This window comes from Mauremys reevesii, linkage group 1 (assembly GCF_016161935.1).
Source record: "Mauremys reevesii isolate NIE-2019 linkage group 1, ASM1616193v1, whole genome shotgun sequence".
In the NCBI taxonomy this organism is placed as follows: Eukaryota; Metazoa; Chordata; order Testudines; family Geoemydidae; genus Mauremys; species Mauremys reevesii.
In genome coordinates this window covers 249,680,457-249,700,987 of record NC_052623.1, presented here as the reverse complement: position 1 = coordinate 249,700,987, position 20,531 = coordinate 249,680,457, and the positions used below count along the sequence as shown (strand labels likewise).

The 20,531-nt window shown below is 42.1% G+C and overlaps 1 protein-coding gene across 8 annotated transcripts in view; it reads left to right on the top strand.

Annotated features, from left to right (window-relative positions):
* Positions 1–20,531, top strand: part of CACNA1C (calcium voltage-gated channel subunit alpha1 C) — a 638,168-nt gene that overhangs the window by 449,961 nt on the left and 167,676 nt on the right. For all 8 annotated transcript variants that reach the window (XM_039546114.1, XM_039546165.1, XM_039546156.1 and 5 more), the window contains 2 exons: positions 6,444–6,547; positions 13,895–14,067. In XM_039546114.1, coding sequence (XP_039402048.1) covers positions 6,444–6,547; positions 13,895–14,067 — 277 coding nt within the window. The remainder of the gene's footprint in view (positions 1–6,443; positions 6,548–13,894; positions 14,068–20,531) is intronic.

The following is a 20,531-nucleotide window of genomic DNA, read 5'->3' as shown; positions in this document are numbered from 1 at the left end:
GGGCCATGTGTGTTATGCCCAGACCAACTTTTTTCTTTGGCCATGCCCATACTCCCACTTCTCTTCTCTTTCTATTCTTGTGAATAAAATGCAATCACTCAAATATTCATAGAAAGAGAAGAGAAGTGGAAGTATGGGCATGGCCAAAGAAAATGCATTTTTAAATCCAAACATTTGGGCCTTCTTATTTTCAGTAGTCTACCATCTCGAGTCAGCAGGTGGCCTTGATAATCTATAATTGATAAAATTATTACATCAAATTAAGAAATCTATGGCCCTTTAATGCCTAAAACCCCAAAATTACCAAACAATGGCTGCAAAATGGCCAGTCATTCGCTATGGGAACAGAAGTTTGGATGTATCAGATCAGACCACTATTTCATTTAATCTGCTCTCCTATCTCTGATCGTAGTTGAGGAAAGAATTGTAACACATGCTTAAAGTTAAGAATGTTTTTAAGCACCTTTCCTAGAGATAGGGATGTTTTCCTGAATCAGGGCCTCTGGCAGAGAGCTCATGTCACAGGAAGTTAAATTTTCTCCTGCCCCTTACTGTAGTGCACCTGACCAGTTATGCAGCGCTCTTCCTAGGGATGGGGATTCTTTCTAAACCCCCAACAGATAGGTCACTTCAGGAAAAATGGTATTTTATTTTCCCTTATCATTGCAAGCGTAGCGTACTTGCAGCTACAGATTATGTTGTTGGTCATAGCCCTAGAATTTGGCTTGACCACTTCCTGAGGCAATGAATTCCACAGTTGCCTATATGCTGCATAAAGTAGCATTTTTTTTCTTTTGATTTCTACATTTACTGCCCTTTATTTCCCTGAGCAGTCCATTGTTCTTGATTAATGTTAGTCTGCAAAAGGCTGTACATCTTATTATGAAGTACTTGACGCATTTGACTTATGTTTTAAAAAACACAATCACGATATTCCACAGCTATTCAAAATCAATTAGCATTTTTTGCAGGAGATAGGAAGTTAGCCCTGGTGTCCTAGTTAAGTTACATTCTGACAACCTAGAGCTCTCCTCTGGTTTTCACTGGATACAGTGTTCTTTGCTTTCTCGAATTGTTTCTTTCCAGAGGCAGTTGCATTTCATTGATGGATGAAGTGATTCACGTATATTTAGTTTGTCCTGGCTTTGTAGAGTTTGTCAATTGTTTTGAGACAAGCTTTTGCACAAAATGTAATTGTATGTTCGTATATCCTAGAGGCGCCATAGTCTAGTGGATTGTTTCCACCTCAGCCACTAACTGGATGAAAGACATTCTGTATATGTCTGGTGTTGTTACTTCTTACATAGCTGGGGAAATTTGATGTGCCTTCTGCCTTGCTGGTGGAGAATTACCCGTTCCAGTATGGTGGTGAATAATAGCCATTCTGCCATAATGCCATTGCACCTGACAAGGGACGTCACTATATGAATTTAATGCTTGTAAAATGTGCCAGATTAGCAACCCTGAAAACAGAAATCCTCTAAGCAGGTAAAGGATGCCAGGAGTGCAAAATGCCATGCTCCACCCCACCAATATGCCTCAATTCTATTCTGGAAGAACCACCAAATCACCTCCACCAGCCAGATGGGAGATTCATCTCCATGTCTTTTCAGCTCTTGGCTTTGGCTGAAAATGCCAGTTGTGGTTGTAGTTTAGCAAACTCTAGAATTAAAAGTCCCAGCTGTTGCTACTGCTTGCAGGCATTATCTGCATCACTGAGATCAAAGTCTTGAACTGAAGTTGAAGGCTGAGATGCTATTCCCATGACAGCAAACAAAGAAGGCTGCACTGTAAGAAAGGAACTGTTATTGCACTACTCTGTGTAAAACAGTTCCACGCTGGCAGAATAGCTGTCTGACCTCTGCAACAGAAATCATGACAGTGTGAATAGGCTCCTCAACTACCAACAACCCAGAATTGTTAATAAAATGATTTCAAAATTCATATAATCTCTTCTGTGCCGTATTGAACGATATCGCCAATATAAACAGTGTTGTTTATTTCACTCCTGGGGGGAAGAATGACTTGATGTTTGTTTAGAACAAGGGACTTGTGTTGCACCCAGTAGAATGTGAGACTTACCTCACCTCAGAAAGATAATTATGCAAGAAACGTCAATCTGGAATACAGGGTCGTGTGGAATTCTGTAATACTTGCATAATATGTTGACTGATATGCAGAGTAGTCAAAAATATTCCCAAAGTATCCAGCTGTTCTCCAGATTTTGCAAAAAGATAACCCATGTGTAACTTCCCACAGAGTCTCACTAATAGCAATAGCGCTGTGCACTGCCATAGCCCTTTACAAACATTCTTTTAATCTCTTAGTGCCTCTTTGAGTTATGTTAGTAGCCTGTTTTGCTGATTGGGAAATGATGGTGAGATGAAGTGACTTTCCCAAGGTCACCTAGTGAGCGTGCAGCAGAGCTGGGAATAGATTCTGTTTCCTTACCCCAATTCTGTGCCTTACCCATAAGACCATCTCTTTCTTTTTTAACAAATGATACATCAGAGCTAATGTACAATAATGTACTAACCTTATGATCCCTGAGAGTAGTAAAATATATGCATCTGAGGATGTGATGGCTGAGACAGGGTAAGCAGCAAAGAATTTGAGATGGGAAACCGAATGATTTCTGCAAACTATCATATGTAGGGTCCCACCTGCTGTTAGTTATGAGGTCAGGTGGAAGTACTATCACATGCAATCTTTCACTGACACCAGCTTGCAGTCCCTGTGCCCTCTACCAGACAGCATAATCACTCAGCCTACATAGTATAATAGTCCCATTGCAGGACTGTAAAGTTAGTAGATGATCCACCTTTCCTGTTAAGGCTCCTGGTTGATAATAAATGTTCACCTGGAGAAAGATACGGGAAAATTTACCCTGCAACCAGAAGGCCCAGACAGCTGTAAAACAGAAATGGAAGAAGTAACCTTTAGCATTGCCTCTGCCTATTCTCACTGGACAGCAGCTCCGTAAAACATCCTGAGTCTCAGTCTCCAAACTTAATGGCATATAGACAGTAAATCTCTTTCAAGTCCTGCAGTGACCTTCTCCACTTCAACAGCATTATTAGCAAAAGCCAACTGTACCAGTCCAGTAAGTTCTGCAGTGACAGCCTCCAACCGCTGTCAAGGGATATGTTTGTGAAACGTCTGCATATTCACCAAGCTTTGAAAAATAGCCAAGAAAGATTTTGGACCAAGCAGAGATTCAAGGTGCTTTTTGATACAAGTACAGTAACATTGTTCAGCTGATGACAGTCTATCCCAGACTTTCAGGACAGGTCCACTTTACAGGAAGAATTCCCAGATATGTGGTGACATGCAGTCTTAGCTGAGGCTATAAGGCCTTCCTGCATGATAGTACACTGCTGTTTTGGGCAAGTGTATGTATTTTTCTTTCCACCATCTGTCAAACAGTCCATAATCGCTACCCTACCCCTTCTTCCTCTCACAAACCCGAAAGACATTCTTCATGGGCAGGTAAAGGATGCAAGGTGTACCTGTCTTTTTAGCATTTTAAATAATTGCACCAAGTCTTAGCAAACTACTGCAATACAGAAACTGTATTGTATTGTCACTGAACACCTCCTTTCTTCTTTTGCCTGTTGCTTACAGCCCAATCCTACAGTGTTTGGAAAACTTTCCCCTCCACTTGAAGCCAATGATAATCGAGGGTGCTCATAATTTAGCAAGATGCTCTATGATTGAGCCCAGGAAGAGACATAGTAAATAATGATCAGCTCCTTACCAAATACCAGTGATTTCTGTACACCTAATTAATTATTATAAAATTAATGCTGCTTTCACTCAGCCTTTTCATTATACATAAGACTGTACATTGTAAAGGAGATGAAAAATTGAGGTCCTAATCACTTAGTATCAGAATCGCAGATGTTCTACAATGCCAATGTGCAGCTCCCTGATTCTCCAGGTCATTTTGTGATGACTCCCATGGTCAGCAATACCAAAGGAACATACACTAGTTAGGAATGTCTGGAGTACAACATGCTCTGGCCATACCATTCCATTCCCTACACCAGGATAGGGTTGGAGCTGACATCTCCTCCATGCCAAAATAGTACAAAGGCCAAGAATGCCCCTGTGAATCTGGCCCATAGCAATTAGCGTACACTTAAATCAGCCTTGCAAAATTTTACTCATCCGCTGTTCTAGGCTGAGTAATTTTTTTTTTGATGGGTAAGTAATGTACTGTTAGTTTTTTTCATTGTCATCGACCGTGATTAAGGGATGTCAAGTCATTTTTGTGCCTATGCTGGTAAATTTTTATGGCATTGTTCCAAACCTGATTTATAATAATTAAAAATCCCATGCCATTCTTAATAAGAGTAGGGGTGTTAACTCAGATGTCCTGGCCTAATTCCAGATTGGACAATAACATTCCGCCCAAATTTCCCTCTGTGGTTTCAAATGGCTGTCTTATTCCTCCTGTCCTGAATGCCCGTGTAGTGCTGCTGTGCTCTTGAAATAGCTCCTGTGTTTCACTGCAGAAGCGACTGCATTTCAGTGGGGGGAGAAGTGAAGCCTATATAATTTGTTCTTATTGCATAATCCTTCCGACCCTTTGGGATGAAAGATACTACATGAATATAAGACATTATTTCTATTATTTATAAACTAATGTAATAACAGGGAACAATTCTACACATGTATTCAAGAGAAAACTTAGAGAAGGTAGGAAGAGGAAGCCCTGCACTTGTGAAGGGAGAAGGAGAGTTCAAGAGCTCTTTTCCAGGCACAAAACCTATAAATCCTTTTGGGAAGAGGCCAATGAGATAGTTTCACTGAGACAGACTTTGAGTTCATTTTTAATGAGTTCTTTCCTGTTATGCTGCAGTTTAGGGATCCCTGCATAGAGACATAGATTGCCCCATTGACTGTGGACTATTGCCAAAGAAAGTCATCAGATTACAGTTGGAAAGTTATGAATTTGGCACTTTAAAGACTGTACAATGAGAGGGATATGGATGAGGTACTTTTTTTCTACAAAGAATTCACTTAACAAGTATTACTTTCCTACCTCTGCCTATTGAAGATTTGAATTCTTTTCCTGAGTAGTTATGTGGCTTAGTCATCTTTTCTAAGCTGGTAATGTGTGAATGCCTGTCTACTGAAGAATTTTATGACCTGAAAGAAACAAATGGTTAAGTTGCCATAAGAGGAGCAGTTTCTATACTATACAGCATAAAATGTTCAAAAGCATGGTCAGTGGGACTTAGGCTCCTAAATTACGTAGGCACATTTGAATATGGAACTTAGGCTCCCAGCTAAAACACTTCGGTGCTTTTGAAAATTTTGCCTACAGTCTATTTCTCTGCCTTGGAGATAAGTGTTTATGAAATGTTAAGTCTAGATTAATGCATCCAGCTATGAGATATCTTCACTTGAACATCCCAAAATATGAATTTCTAACAAAACTTTTAAGATAAGGGTGAGCCCTTGAATATAGTATTTGTATGTACCTGAATTGATATGCTGGCTGCTCTCCATATACTGCAGGTTCTGTGCTCAGATGACATTGTGCTTGAAACAGCCTGCTCTATTTGCAGCCACCTGCATTCATGTCAAAGCTGGAACTGCATTCATGCCATTCGATTGCAGGGTCTCCGACTGACATGTGCGGGAATCACTGGGTTGCATGGATGGCCTCTATAGACAGAAGGAAGTTTTATAAGAAAAGTTTAGAAAGCACTTTACAGCATCAGAAAATGGTGGGCAGTGGCAGGGCTTTCTTCCCAGGCCTGGTCTAAACTTAAAAATTAGATAACCCTGAATGATGAAAAATTTCACACTCTGAGCACTGCAGTTGTGTCACCCTAACCCCCAATGTAAATGCAGATAGGTCGATGGAAGAATTCTTCCATCAACCTAGCTACCACCTTTCGGAGAGATGAATTAGGTACATTGATGGAAAACCCTTTCCATTGATGTGTGAAGCATCTGAGCCTCAGTGCTACAGCAGCACAGCTACAGAGCCATAGGTGTGCTGCTGTAGTATAGACATGGCCTAAAGGACACAGAGACTGCCATGACTATGGTAAGCAGTGTGAGAATAACCAGGAAGTTGCCATTAAAAGTCAGCATTTGCCAACACTTACTACTATCTGAGGTACCACAGTTCGCACTTTACTTAGAATGAGAAATTACTTCTTATCTGAGATCACAATGTGTGGTGTGTGTTGGCAAAAGCTGATTCTATAAAGGTGACCACAGAAGGTCATACCTATATGGAAACAGGTAGAGAACAGAGGAATCAAAGGAGAAGAAAGAGAAGTGAAGACATAATAAAGAAGAAACATTTGGTACATTTATGTGTAAATAACCAGAGGCTCTGTTTACAAACCTTTCCATCTGTTCCTTCGCCTAATCAGTTCTGCTTTCTCGCTCTGTCTTCTAACTTTCCTTCGTCTTTCCAGATGCAGGACGCTATGGGCTATGAGTTACCATGGGTGTATTTTGTCAGTCTGGTCATCTTTGGATCCTTTTTCGTTCTAAATCTGGTTCTTGGTGTGTTGAGCGGGTAAGCTGCCAGTTTTCGATGTCCTTTTTCCAATGCTGCAGGGCAAGACTCCATAATCAGGGTTCTTCCCAGTCACCAGGATCCCTTCCTGACTCACCTCCATCCAAAATAATATTCTGAATCCAAGGAAGTTTTTACATTGGTTTTGAAATAAATAACTTAAAACTTGATCAGCCAAAATAACTGTCACAACAAAGTGTTACTCTCTAATGAGGAAATTCAACCTCAGTCCAACCAAAATACCCAGCTCCAACTGGAGAGAAGACAACTTGGTCTCAATCATAAACTGCAGTAATGCAAAACTTTGAAAACCCTGGTGCTGGTGACTTGAGATCCCTTTGGCTGGAGCCTTGCAGTGCTCAGAAACTGAGCCTGTCTCACTAATTATCATTCCACTTTTCCAGGTCAATGATGCCATAGGAAGGGACTGGCCCTGGATCTATTTTGTTACACTAATCATCATAGGGTCATTTTTTGTACTTAACTTGGTTCTCGGTGTACTTAGCGGGTAAGCAGAACCAGGAAAATGTTTTATTATTGTTTATATATTTCATTTATATCTCTATTCCTTCTCTTTGGTTATGGCTATAATGGGGTAGTGGTGGGTCACTCTCAGAAACGTTTAGTAGGAGCCCCTAGCTTTGTTGTGTAAATACCAAAGCATGGCATCAGATGGCCTACCTGAAATGAGGGGAATCTTTGAGTAAATCCCTTTATGAAAAGCCAACACGTTGCCTTTAAAATACTCTTCTCCCTAAAATAAGCTTTAGCAGGTGCCATGAAACTACAAGTCCTGAATTTGCCTGAATAAGGACGAGCACATCACTTGCCAAACCAGGAAGGGATTGTTGGTAAAATCCTGGAAAAATCAATGGAAGTGAAAGGTGACTAGCAGCATATATGGCAAATCCCTAAACATTTGTGAAATGGGAGTCTTTCCAAATTATTCCTTCTCTACCGAGAGAGTCTCTTGTTTAATATCCTTGAAATGTAGGCTGATCGGGGGGATTATTTTCCATGAATGGATTAACATATTTTTCTTTAATGGGCACATCTTCTTTGCTGTACACATTACAGGGTTAGGCATGACGCAGGGAGAGGTCATTTCCTTGTGAGGTTTTATAAGGGTGATCATGAGTCAGATGGGGATTGGGGTCCGGTAGGGAGGGTTAAAACATCCCCAAGAGATGCAGCTGTTCCTTAACTCTTCATTTTAACCTGTGCTACAAAGCATCATTGCTGAGGCCAAGTAAGCAGTTGCCTCACATAAACCAGCTGTTAATGTACCCAGGAGTTAAACACTGTGCTGGCTTTGGTGAATGAGAGAACTAGAAGATCCAAGTCAACAAATATTTTTGACAAGATTTTCAAAAAATGAATGCCAAGGATTAGGTTCCCAATTCCATATTTAGTCACTGCTGGGTACTGAAGATTGTTAAAAATCAGGCTATTTTATTTAGGGGTGTAAATACAGTCATAGAAGCATAACTTTAGGCAGCCATTTTTTTTTAAACGTTGGCCCCAGTGCTTACTCTACTGAGCCTGGTGGGAAGTTTGGTCAATGTCTGTACCTATCTGCTGTACTGACCACCCTAAACTCTCATATCTAATTTTGATAAGATATTCTTGAGGTGAGGGGGCCCTGGCAAATCAAGGGCGACGCTCTCTTAGCAGGAGTGGGAGTTACGTACATCACAGAAATGTTGTCCATGATCTCAGAGACAATCAGAACAGGAAGGCACTAGTAGGCCCAGACAAGAAAAACCTTCTCTGCTGTCCTACAGATTATGGATTTAGAGGAGGATTCATTACCTTCTGCATCACCCCTACTGAGGGAAAAGTATGCAGGTATGACAACTGCTGCCAGGAGAGGAGCTTCAAGTGAGTAAATGGAGAGGAAAAGAGGCTCCAAAAATAAAGAGTGAGGCAATAGCCTGTGTTTGGAAAACTGGAGAGTGATACTGTGAGTCCAGTTTTCAAACATGAGTTCCTCAATATCAGAGTCAGATTCCCCCACTTCGTCACTCAAATCAGCAGGTAACCATGTAAAATAGCAGTGGAAGCTGGTTGCATAGGAAAGTAGGCAGGCAAAATTGGTTGCACCTTTACATGCCAAAAAGTCAATAGCAGTAATTAAAGAATATATATTATCTGATTGGGGGAGAAGGGCAGGGAGTGTCCACTCTGACAGCACCTAAGGTACTGCAGCTAAAAATCTCTGAAGCTACACTACACATAAGCAATTGTTAGGGACAGCTGGGATCAACTGTGAGGTCCATCCACAATTACATCATTGAGCTGAATCTCCTTGCCTGTGTTGACTGTACTGTGATAGCTGCACCATTTCTGCTGTACCCTTCACAGTCAACCTGGAGGATCGCACTGGGAGCCATTCTCTGTTAACATCCCTGAGAAAGGCTCCTTGTTCTTAGCAAACTGAAATGAGGAGTTGAAGTTCCCAAAAAAACTTTAGAAAAAATAACAGAATGTTCAAACAGCTAACTTTCAAATGCAGTTCTGAATTGTACTGAGTCCTGAAATGTCTTCACCCCTCAGACTCAGATATTGTTCATGCACTCCCTATTTCGATTGATCCATTCTGCATAGATATTACAAAACAATATTCCTGGTGATCTTTACATTTCAGGTAACCCATTCTGGGCATCTCATTTTACACCCAGCATGTCTTTTAGGAAGAGAATTATTTCTTATACTTCATCATTCAAAAGGGAGATGTTACATTCTTGCTCATATAGGCCTAAATTTTAAAAAATTGCTTCCCAATAATGTGGATACAATTTTGTGCTCACAGTTAAATTAGGGTGTAATTAATTGTGCCTACTAAAATGCCTTAATTGCACCTACTATTTTGCAATTGCAAAATTGGAGGTTGAATTGTGCTCTGGCTAAAAATCAGAGTCATAATCAGTCATTCCTAGGTATCTCATTTCATATAGTCATTGTGGACAAGCCAAACGATCTACTATACCTAGTTATATACTAAAGTAAGTACTATACATATACATAAACATCGCTATAGTCCTGCTACTGGCTTGACTGAGGATTAAGGAATATGGATGTATTTTCTAAAGAAAATACCATACCAGTTCAGGGGAAATGATTCCACATAATAATTACAGCAGCAAATTTGACTCAAAATTTCAGTTCCCCCAAAGATTGGGGTGTTTACATCTGTGGGTTTGTTTCAGTCCATTAGAGATATGGGTTAGCTGTGAGATTCTTAGATTCAGATTCCACTTTCCTCCATACCCATAAGCCATGGTGGTATTCAGATTCATGTTTGTGATTCAGTCAATATCTGATAGTAACTCCAAAAATATGGCAAGCTGACAGGATATTCTGTACCTGTCAGAGTAAATAGGGTTCGAATCCATATGCTGGATTTAAAGCAATCACCAAGATCTTTAAACAGCTGTAAGTTTGCCATTTTGCTTTCTTTCTATCACTGCTCTGAGTACCAGAGATTTTTAAAAATGGGGTATAGAACAATAATTCTGCATCCCATTATCAGAGCAGGGAAGAAACGCTTTCCCCTAAATCATACAGGACAAAAGACTCAGCCCAGTCTCATACACACTGAAAGGCACTTCCCAGACACACTCCATTTGTTGAGGTTGTACCCAAGTGAAGATTTCTCCTCTAGTTTCCTGTAGAAAGAAGGGGAAAGGGAAGTAAATTGAATGCTGGTAAAAATTACCAGATTTACAGCCCTCAATTGATGTTGTCTATCCACTGAAAAGAGACAGGCTGGTCATTACTCCTGTAAGCCTCCCCCATGCCACTCTCCCATCCTATTTCAATGTTGTTCTAAGGGTACCACCTGTAGGTTTGAGATGGTAGTTGAATGAACAGGCTCCTTTGGTCCTGGGCATCCCTGCTGAGACTTCCAATAAAAACAATTAGTGTCAAATGTGATGGTGGTGTAGGTGATGTGCCTCCTGGGAACTGAGCTGAGATCACCAGCTCATTTCACATAGGATACTAAATAGCTTTCAGTCATAAGAACATACAACAGTTGGTCATTAACAACTGGATTATCTTGGATTCTAACTGGCTTCCTAAATATGAATTGTTCTGAATTTCCTGATGCATGTACCCCTCAAGCATCAATTTTTAATGTTACTACAGCTTAGAAATTAAGCACATTTGATTAAGTCCTGTTCTTTAGAAGGTTTTCTGAAATGGGAAGCCCTCTTATGTTTTGTGAGGGAAGAGTCTGTGCCAATATTGTTCATTTAGGTCAGTGGACTAAGAATTGGGATTACTGGATTCTATTCTGCCACTTGTGGGATAGCCCAAGGCCTATATACTACTTAAGCCCTGTTAGGGACCACTGAAGTCCTGCTAACACTCAGTGTAACTGGGATTAAGTGGTTCCTAACAGGTTTTAAGTGAGATTTAAGTAGTGCATAGGCTTTTTGCTGGCCCTTTGCAGAGGGATGTAATTTTGTGTGACATAAGCCAAGTCGTTATGCCAAAGTTCAGCATTTTTACACTTGTGTGCCCAGATCTAGCCATTTAAATTCATATTTAGACACCTAAATAAGTGTGTTTCTATTGGTCTCAGATGCTCAGCACCTCTGAAAATCAGGCCACTGATTTAGGTGCTTATCTTTAAGCACTCAAGTTTGAAATGTTTGGTCTTAATCTTGCTTTTCCTCAGTTCACCCATTTATAAAATAGGGTTAATAATGCTTCCCTACCTCACTTTTTTCTGAGCATTAAATTCATTAATGTTGGGAAAGCTCTCTGAGAGTCTCAGAGGAGAGATGCTATAGAAGCGAAACGCATTATTATTGTTGATTGATCTTTTCAACATCCATCTTTTTTACATTTCCAAACAACACAGTTGTGGTTCTCAGGGTAAGAACACTAGATTTGTCACTTCTGACATAGGGCAAAGTTCTAACCCGGGACTTATTGTGAAGCTATATTCAGAACCAAGGGCCCAGCACAACTACTCTCCACTTTCTACTTTCTTCATTATCACAATCCCATGAAGCAGGGCAAAAACCACCCAAGATGACAGAGAAGAGGACTGTGCAGATGTACTTTGTCACACACTGTAACTCTGCATGTTTGTCTGATTCATGAAGACCTTTTCCTGTGTTTATTCTCTTGCTGCCCAGGCAGGGGCGGCTCTAGAAATCGGGCTGCCCCAAGCAACGCGGAGCGCTGCGCCGTCCTTCCCCAGTCCCGCGGCGGGTCCCCTCTTCCCGCGGCTCCGGTTGAGCTCCTGCCGGCATGCCTGCGGCAGGTCCACCGGAGCCCGGGACGAGCGGACCTGCCGCAGTCATGCCTGCAGGAGCTCAACCGGAGCCGCGGGAAGACGGGACCCGCCGCAGTCATGCCTGCGGTAGGTCCGCTTGTCCCGGGCTCCGGTGGACCTGCCGCAGGCATGCCGGCGGGAGCTCCACCGGAGCCAAATGCCGCCCCCCCGGGAAACGGCCGCCCCAAGCGCCTGCTTGGCGCGCTGGGGTCTAGAGCCGCCCCTGTGCCCAGGTTACAGTCGGACCTCACAAAGGGCCTGATCCAAAGCCCACAGAAGTCAGTGGGAGTTTTTCCATTGATTTCAATGGACTTTGGATCACACCTTAGTTGAAAGGGAAGCACTTCCTCGCCCAGCTCCATCTGAGTTATCTGAGGACACCACGCTTGGCACTGATTGACATGTTTGGGACTTTCAAAAGTGTTTAGCTTTGGTCTAACTGCTCCCTTTGACTTCAATGATACAGCTCCCGTAGACTTCAATGGGGACAGTTAGACCAAAGCAAAGCGCATTTGAAAACCCCACCCTTTGTTGGCAGTATCACCAAAGAGGCTACAGATTAACTGGTCAGAGAGAATGAATTCACATCTTATGCCTAGAGATGGAGGGATTGATTCTCCACTGCCTGAATCTCATGTAGTCCTTAACACCTGTGCAAAGTGGATGTAAAATGCTACCACTCAGAATAGTTGCATTTTACACTCACTCTGGTAAATGACTACACATGGTACGAAACAGTGCAGAATGTAGCTCAGTTCCTGTAAGTCAAGGTTGATCCACATTGGCAGGGTAGTATGGGAAGCTTGCACTGTCTGAGCCCATGCTCTGCTTGTTCTGTGGATAAATGAAGGTCTGAATTCCTGAGGGCTGTCAGTCCAGTATGTTTCACCACCACTAAACTCACTTTTTAAAATAAAAGCATCTCACTGGCTTAGAGTTATGGAAGAGAAAATTCACTCCAATTAAAACTGGACTCTGTTCAGTTTAAAAGAAAATCAGTGGTTCCCCAAATATTGTTAAGACAGCAGCTGCTAAGAAATCATGAAGTGAGAACACCCAAAAAAGAGCCACCTTTCTTGAATGCAGTCGTGCCACAGGTTCATCTGATTTCCTCTAGTGCAAGAAGAAGTCCAGTATCTAACCAGAGGCATATCTAACAGCTCCAGACAAAGCTGATTCAGGATAGGATTCTCTGTCCACAGAGGAAGTAGGGGACAGCCCACATAAGACTCACCAAAATGCTTGGATTATCAACATGGAATTCTTGTTCCCGTGTCTTGTATGTAAAAACATAGTCCATATAATGTTTTGTCATCAAGCTGCGAAATGATCACCCCAAATCCATTCTCCACTGTAGCCATTATTCCTAATGGTTGTCCCCCAAACTTTGGATTTGCAAATGCTTCCTTCTGGTCAGGGAAAAGCAGATAATAGTCTCTAATACTGGAAACCTATGGCAAAACACACCAGCCTAAATTTTCAAATACAGCATCCCGTGATGTGGCTGCAATTTTTCATCCTGGATTAAATGTGTGAACAGAATTGTGGGTGTGTTTAATTACACCCACAGTTGCACCAATTGAGGTGCAATTGCATTTCCATTCTGGAGATCAGGTTGAGACTTGGCTAAAAATCAGCACTGCAGTCCCTCTCCAACTGTCAGATTATTGCAGGACATTTAATCTGGATCATCGGATTAAACTAGTGTAATAATAACAGATATTCACAAATGACTGGTGGAAAGATGCATATAGGAAAGCATTATAACCTAAAAAGAATGACATTTTACGTAAACATATGTAAATTTCAGTTACATTCTTAACCAAGTGCTAAGAGTTGGCTTCTTCCTAACATATTTACAGAGACCTGACACTACAGCTGTTATATCTGTATATCTGACAAGGACCACTCCATAAACATATTAATGTGACTTTGAATGAATAGAGGCAGCTGAGGGTCCAAGGTAGGAGATGTCATATTTCCAGTGCAAACCAATCTAATCCCATTGTTTTTCAATCTCTCCCACCCACATCCTGTCCCTCCCTCCTCTTTGCCAGGGAGTTTTCCAAAGAAAGAGAGAAGGCAAAGGCTCGGGGTGACTTTCAGAAGTTGCGGGAGAAACAACAACTGGAGGAAGACTTGAAGGGGTACCTGGATTGGATAACTCAAGCAGAAGACATCGATCCAGAAAATGAAGATGAAGGCATGGATGAGGAGAAGCCCCGAAACAGTAAGCAACTTTCCTCTGTCTCTCTCACTGGGCTTTTAGCTAGGGAGGAGTGCTTCAAAATTTGTAACAGTGAGATTTCTTGCAAGGAAAAACAGATCCATCCTGAGGCGTCCACCATTCTTATACATTACCATGGTTGTATACTTGTAGGAAGTTCGGGGAGGGTGAAATACATATAAAATAATTGATATTGAGCCACAGATCTTCAGTAACAGTAACTTTAAATGCTGATCTTAAAAAGAAAAAAGACTATTTGCTGTTGGGAGTGCTCTACAGGGATACGGGTTACAATATATATCTGTCTCCTATTCATTTCTTTAATTGCAGTTCAGTGTTGCAGGCTGTTGACATATGGTTAATTGCTTTGAAAGCAAAGGTTTCTAGCCGAAGCAAAGCTACAGTATGGTATACGGGCCAAATCAGCCCTGTTATTCTGTGTAACATTCTGCAACTCCTCTGAAGTCAGTGGAATTGCATCTGATTATGCCAGGGTCAAATTAAGCCTTAAGACTTTTCTTCTCAGGGAATTCTCTGTTATTTTTGTTCTCTGGAGTTCAAGACATCTTTGTGCAAAGTAACTGGGAATTCACCAAATGTCTCTGCTAATCAGAGCTGCTGAAAGAGGAATGGTTACATGACAGCAGCAGTTTCCTATATATCCTTACATTAGCCAGATCTTCCCACCCCCTCCTCTTATCAGCACTGACTGCATATTCACTTCGCAGACACCTGACACCTATCTTTACCAGTCCCATAGTCTGAAAATGTCAGGGCTGGAACCCTTCAAACAGTTACACAGTTAAAGGACACTAGCATTGTTCTTAGCATTTATTACTAAAATGTGCGTTATCAACTGCTTGATTTTGGAAGGGAGGCAGTGAAATATTTCCATTGGGGTGTATTATTGCCCTAATTGCTGATGAAATCAATAGCTCTCCAGGAGGAAAAGGTTTGTCCTATTCCCCTTCTGACCAAACAAGCAAAAGACAAAAGACAATCACCTTTGAGACCATATACAGGCAACATGTTGACACTGAAATGATTTGTTTGAGCAACAAGGTAAGATTAGTATCAGAAGCTGGTGAACTTCTCCAGGGCAAGCTCTAGCACTGATAATTGTACCACCAAAGCTCTTGATTTCACAAAAGTGCACATTGTTAATTAACACCAATGGCCAAATCCTGTTCACTTTACTTAAGTAAACTAGACCTGGTGGAGTAAATAGGAGCTGTGGGTGCTCCATCTCTCTAAAAATCAGATAACTTTTATTTAGACACCTAATTGGGGCCTGTTCTCAAGTTTGAGAATTTAGGCTCAAGAACTTCTTAGGTTAGAATCTGGCTCAGGTTGTTAATGACCAAATATTGGTGATAGCTGCTCAGTGGCCTATAATATTTGAAATGGGTCTGGAGATCTAACGGTAATTCTCAGTGCAAAGTTGTCCACATTAAAAAAAAATAAATCACGACCATGATTCAATTAGCACCTTTATATGAAGTCTCAGCAAAAATACCAAGGATTAAATTGACACAGTGTTTGATACAAAACCCACTGAAGGTAAGAGAAGGCTTTCTGTTGACTTCAGTAGGCATTGGATCAGGTCCATAGAGTCTTACCGGTAGGTGGTCCCTTCAGGAAAAGGTTAAGGCACATTAACAAGGCAATTTGATGAAACCCTTGTACTGCTGCTTTCTGTTTTGTATCTGTTCCGAGAGTCAGCAGAGAATAGCTATCTCCACTATAGTTTTTATGAGCATGAGATTAACTCTTGTTTGTTACCAGAATTTCAGAATGAATCAGACTTCAGCCCTTGACTAAGTTTGCTAATTCCAAGGTAGGCAATCGAAATGTGAGCTAACAAACTCCATTTACATGGGGCAAATCTGTGATGCCGTGGGGAAGCTCAGAACTAAAAGCTAACACATCTGCAGTCTGTAAAGTGCCACAGGACTCTTTGTTGCTTTTTACAGGCTGCACTCAGTTTTCTGTGTCTTAGCCACACACATGGATGAGTTTTGTAGGTGCTTGTCTCTCAGTTTGTCCCATAATGTATGTAAATCCCTCTGGAGGTTGTCACTATTGTCCATGAATGAAACAATGAAATGTCATTAGCAAAGTTTACTAACTTGCTGTCTGTTTCTTCTTCAAAATGATTAACAAACAGAGCATCTTAGATAGCGTTGGTTCCAGTACTGGCCACTTGGGGAACTACTGTTAACTAGTCTCCACTCTAAAGAGTAACCATTTTCTGTGACACTATGTTGTTAGTCACTTAATCAGTTTCTCTTCTGTGACAAGATCAGGCTTCTGAACAGAAGACTGAACTGTCTAATAATGCTGTAGGGTGACATCATGCTTCTACAGATAGACACCACAGCGATGGGTATAGGAGGGAAGTGGAATGATGCTGGCTACACGTTAGTGACATGAGTCACCCTGGCAATGCAGACAGGATAGGACAGGCCAAGCAGCCAAGTCACAATATGGAACACACATTCCTACTCTTCTGAAAAGAGGCTGTATGTGCCCCGGTGAGCTAATGCTGCAGATGGCATTATGTTTGCTAGCTGACGGGGGACCTGGCCATGCCCCCAGGGCTGGCAAACAAAACCCTCTTGTAGCCTTGGTGCACTACCCAGTGCAGTATCTATTGGGTTTCTGGGAACTGGGCGGGCGGAAGCCTGCCCAATGCTAAAGGATCCCCCCCCCAGCTTAAGGGGAGGATCTACAGGACCTCAGAACCCACTGACTTCAGGGGACAACTAATAAAAGAACAGGGACAGGAGTGCGGTCAAAGGGTCATAAGAAGGGAGCCTGACGGGGACACCGAGCAGAGAACCCCGGACAGCGCCCACTGCTCCTCGAAGGCGTCAAGGGAGCCAGTGGACGCCGCCCAGAGGAACTCCGCCCGGATACGTGAGCGGACTAAGGACTGGAAACAAGCCCCACAGTCGCAGGAGTCTCCATCGGCCAACCGCCTCTCCCTGGTCACGTAGATGGCCATTTTAGCCAGGGCGAGGAGGAGGTTGACCAGGAGGTCCCGCGACTTTGTGGGGCCAGTAGCTGGGTGCTCTCCTTTTCATTTGCTTGAGCACTGTGGCCCCCTTCTCCACTATGGTAGGATTTGTCCCCTAAGGCCAGTTTGTGAATCCCGTAGCACCACTGGGGAGCAGCTAATTGCATGAGAAGTCCAAGTGAAATAAATGAGACTCCCCGGGTGAGTAACTGCTCTTCCATGCGAGTTAGTGGTTCACAATCTGGCCCGCTGTGTTTATAAGTAAGCCTTTTTTTTGCATCTGGTGGTTTTATTTGCAGTTGTATGAATAGAGAGCTCATGTTATAAAAACACCACAGTGTTTTTGTAATGGTTCTGAGTTTAAATCTTTACTGATGTCACAAGTTATACTGTGCTGCCAAATAATTGATTTAGAAAAACACTTCTGATTGCCCTATACCGATAAGTAGTATACATGTCATTGTTTAGAATATCTATTTGTCTTTCATGTGTATGAGAAGACATTCCTGGTATATTTACAGTGTATACATAGAATTTCCCATCTTTCATATCGCATCCCCCACAAACCAGTCTCCCACATGGCAATGCAGAGCAGCCCAAAGCCATTGTGGTCTAAGGAATGAGAGGCTAGGGCAGTGGTCGGCAACTTTCGGCACGTGGCCCATCAGGGTAATCCACTGGCGAGCCGTGAGACAGTTTGTTACGTTGACCATCTGCAGGCACGTCCCCACCCCACCCCCGCAGCTCCTATTGGCCGTGGTTCTCCTTTCTTACATGCTTTGATGAGCAGTGAATTAGTAAACAATGTTGTTATTTAAATTATCAGCACTGAGCATCTCAATTAATATTTCACAGAGGTGATGGGGCTGTTCAGACTTTTGAGCTATTGTTTCAGGCTCTTCAGTATCAAGAGGGATAGCTCAGTGGTTTGAGCATTAGCCTGCTAAACCCAGGGTTGTGAGCTCAATCCTTTAGGGATTGGTCCTGCTTTGAGCAGGGGGTTGGACTAGATGATCTCTTGATGTCCCTTCCAACCCTAATAATCTATGATTCAGCAGATGTCTCTGGATCAGTTATACATGGGTCACTTGAGTTAACTATATCAGCAATGGATTTAAGTTTTTTAATCAAAGCTGAGATTCTTAAGAATAAGAAGGCAGCTTGACAGAAATGCTGGTATGCCAAACCCCCATGTACCAACTTAATTTGAGTGTTACTAATGTGGTTTATATCTATTTATGATCACACCACTCATCAAAAAGATTCTAAACTAACTTACATCAAGAAATCACTTCACCTACTGTTGAACTGCAGCTATCTCTGGATGGAAGGTGAGAGCTGTTTAAAACTCCATTGCCATGGGAATCCTGTTATGATGGTGTGAAGGTACTTTCCCCATAGGTGTACTATTCTTTTCACAGTGCAACATCTCATTTAAAATTTGGGGTTGTAAATTTTCAAGGGAGTGTGCTGTGAGGTGTTCATCTTTAATGTGAGTCAGACAATTACCTTTGAACACTTAATTTCTGAGGTAGCATAGATAGAGCACAGGACTAAGAATCAAAACACCTGGACTTCTCCGACATTGACTCATTCTATGACCTTCGACAAGTCACTTAGATGCTCTGTGCCTCGGTTTTCCCATCTGTCAAATGGGTGTGTGGTTAGGCATAATTGATTAGCATTTGCAAAGCTGTGTGTGATCCTCGAAGAGAAGATGTTATTATCCAGTGACTATTGTTACTCTGTTTGTCTTGTTATGGTGTTCTTTTTGTCTGCTCAGGTTTTTTGTTTGTTTTTTTTTAAATGAGGAACAAATCAGCAGACTTCAAGGCAGAGTTAAATAGCAAATAACAACCTTGTTTGATTATTAGGCCAGTGCCTCAGCTGCTATAAATCAGGGAAGCTCAGAGATTCACCAATTTACATCCTCTGGAATCTGACCCATGTAGTCTACCTAAACTAGGCCCAAACCAGAAAATATATGCTTTCAGTGTCTTCTCAATCCTAGAGCACTGTGGGGAGACTTCCTGCTCTGTAAACAGGGCTGTCTGTTCCGGCCCAGGGAATCTGCCTACTGTGAAACTGAGACGACAAGGCATACGAAAGAGAAGTCTCACTTGCAGCCTGTTGGTTTTTGGATTGGCTGCCTGTGTCTGTTCCTAAGGGGGTTGCTGACCTTGGCCATATGTCATTAATCATATTTCTATCTGCTGTCGCTCTCCTGACGCCTCCACACTGTGCTCTGAGCCATGATGGGTGTTAACAGCCCTAAGATGAGAGGCCAACAAATCCAAGTGCTACAACACTGAGGGACTTAGTAGAGGAAAAGATGGGTAAGCAAGTGAAGGCAGCCAGAGCTACATATTCTATACAGATTTCAACTGATAATAGCACTAAAAGAGACCTCGGCATTCTTCTGAACCAGTTTAATTGATTTTATCTTTCACGTCTGTTCAGGGGACATCCACAGAGCTGGCTGCATTCATCTGCTGTGTCTTAGGGAGTGGCTGAGAGGTAATGCAGCAGCGTTATTTGCAAACATGATTTAACAATTACAGCAGATGCAGAGTGGAGGAGGTAAAGAGGCATCTGGAGGCTGTTTGTGTTGATGGTTTTCATCTTTGCCCTTTTCCTGATGGGCTTTTTTGCAGAGGAAGAAAACATTAATTTGATCCAGGAGAGAAACACACGACATGCCACAAAACAGATGCTGAGCTTCAAAATTATAGCAGAACAAGATAGCAAAGAGATTTCCCCTTCCTGTTGTACAGCAACTGGGAATTTGCCCTGTTTTATCTGTTATAAAGAATGGGGGTGCTCATGCATTGCAGTGTGTAGAAACAGGAACCTCAGCAAAGGCCAGAGTCTCCCTTTGTTGTAGCTGAATGGCAAAACTCTCATTGACTTCACTGTTGCCATCCATGGCTCCTGCCACTCACATTTTCTTCCTCCCTCCCTTTCAGTTCTGATTGGTATAAGTTCTGCTATCAGTAGGGGTGCAACCCCACTGATTTCATTGGCGTTCACAGGATTTCATTGGCGTTAACGGGTGTGATGGACAACACACTTTGGCAGCCCATTTTCTGACAGCAAAAGCATTTTGGGATTAGAGGTTGCTCATTTTCCCACCTAAAATCATATCCAAGACTTTAATGTAAATTATAACAAGAACTGATAGCTCATCTAATGGGACAAAGATACTAAGGTCTAATTACACTCCGGGGCTTTGTTGTAATGGGACTGATGCCTGGAGAAAGTCAGATCCTCATGTAGTTTAGCGGGAAAAGCAGTGGAAATCAGTGTATCGCCCCTCCAAACTATGTAGGAATGGCTTAGAGAGTACATTAAGTGGTGACAAGTACAAGGGGTTTTGGCTGCACATCAAGATTTGTGTCTGATTCACAATAGGAATGTGAGGAAGCCCAAATGAAGAGGCAGAGAGAGA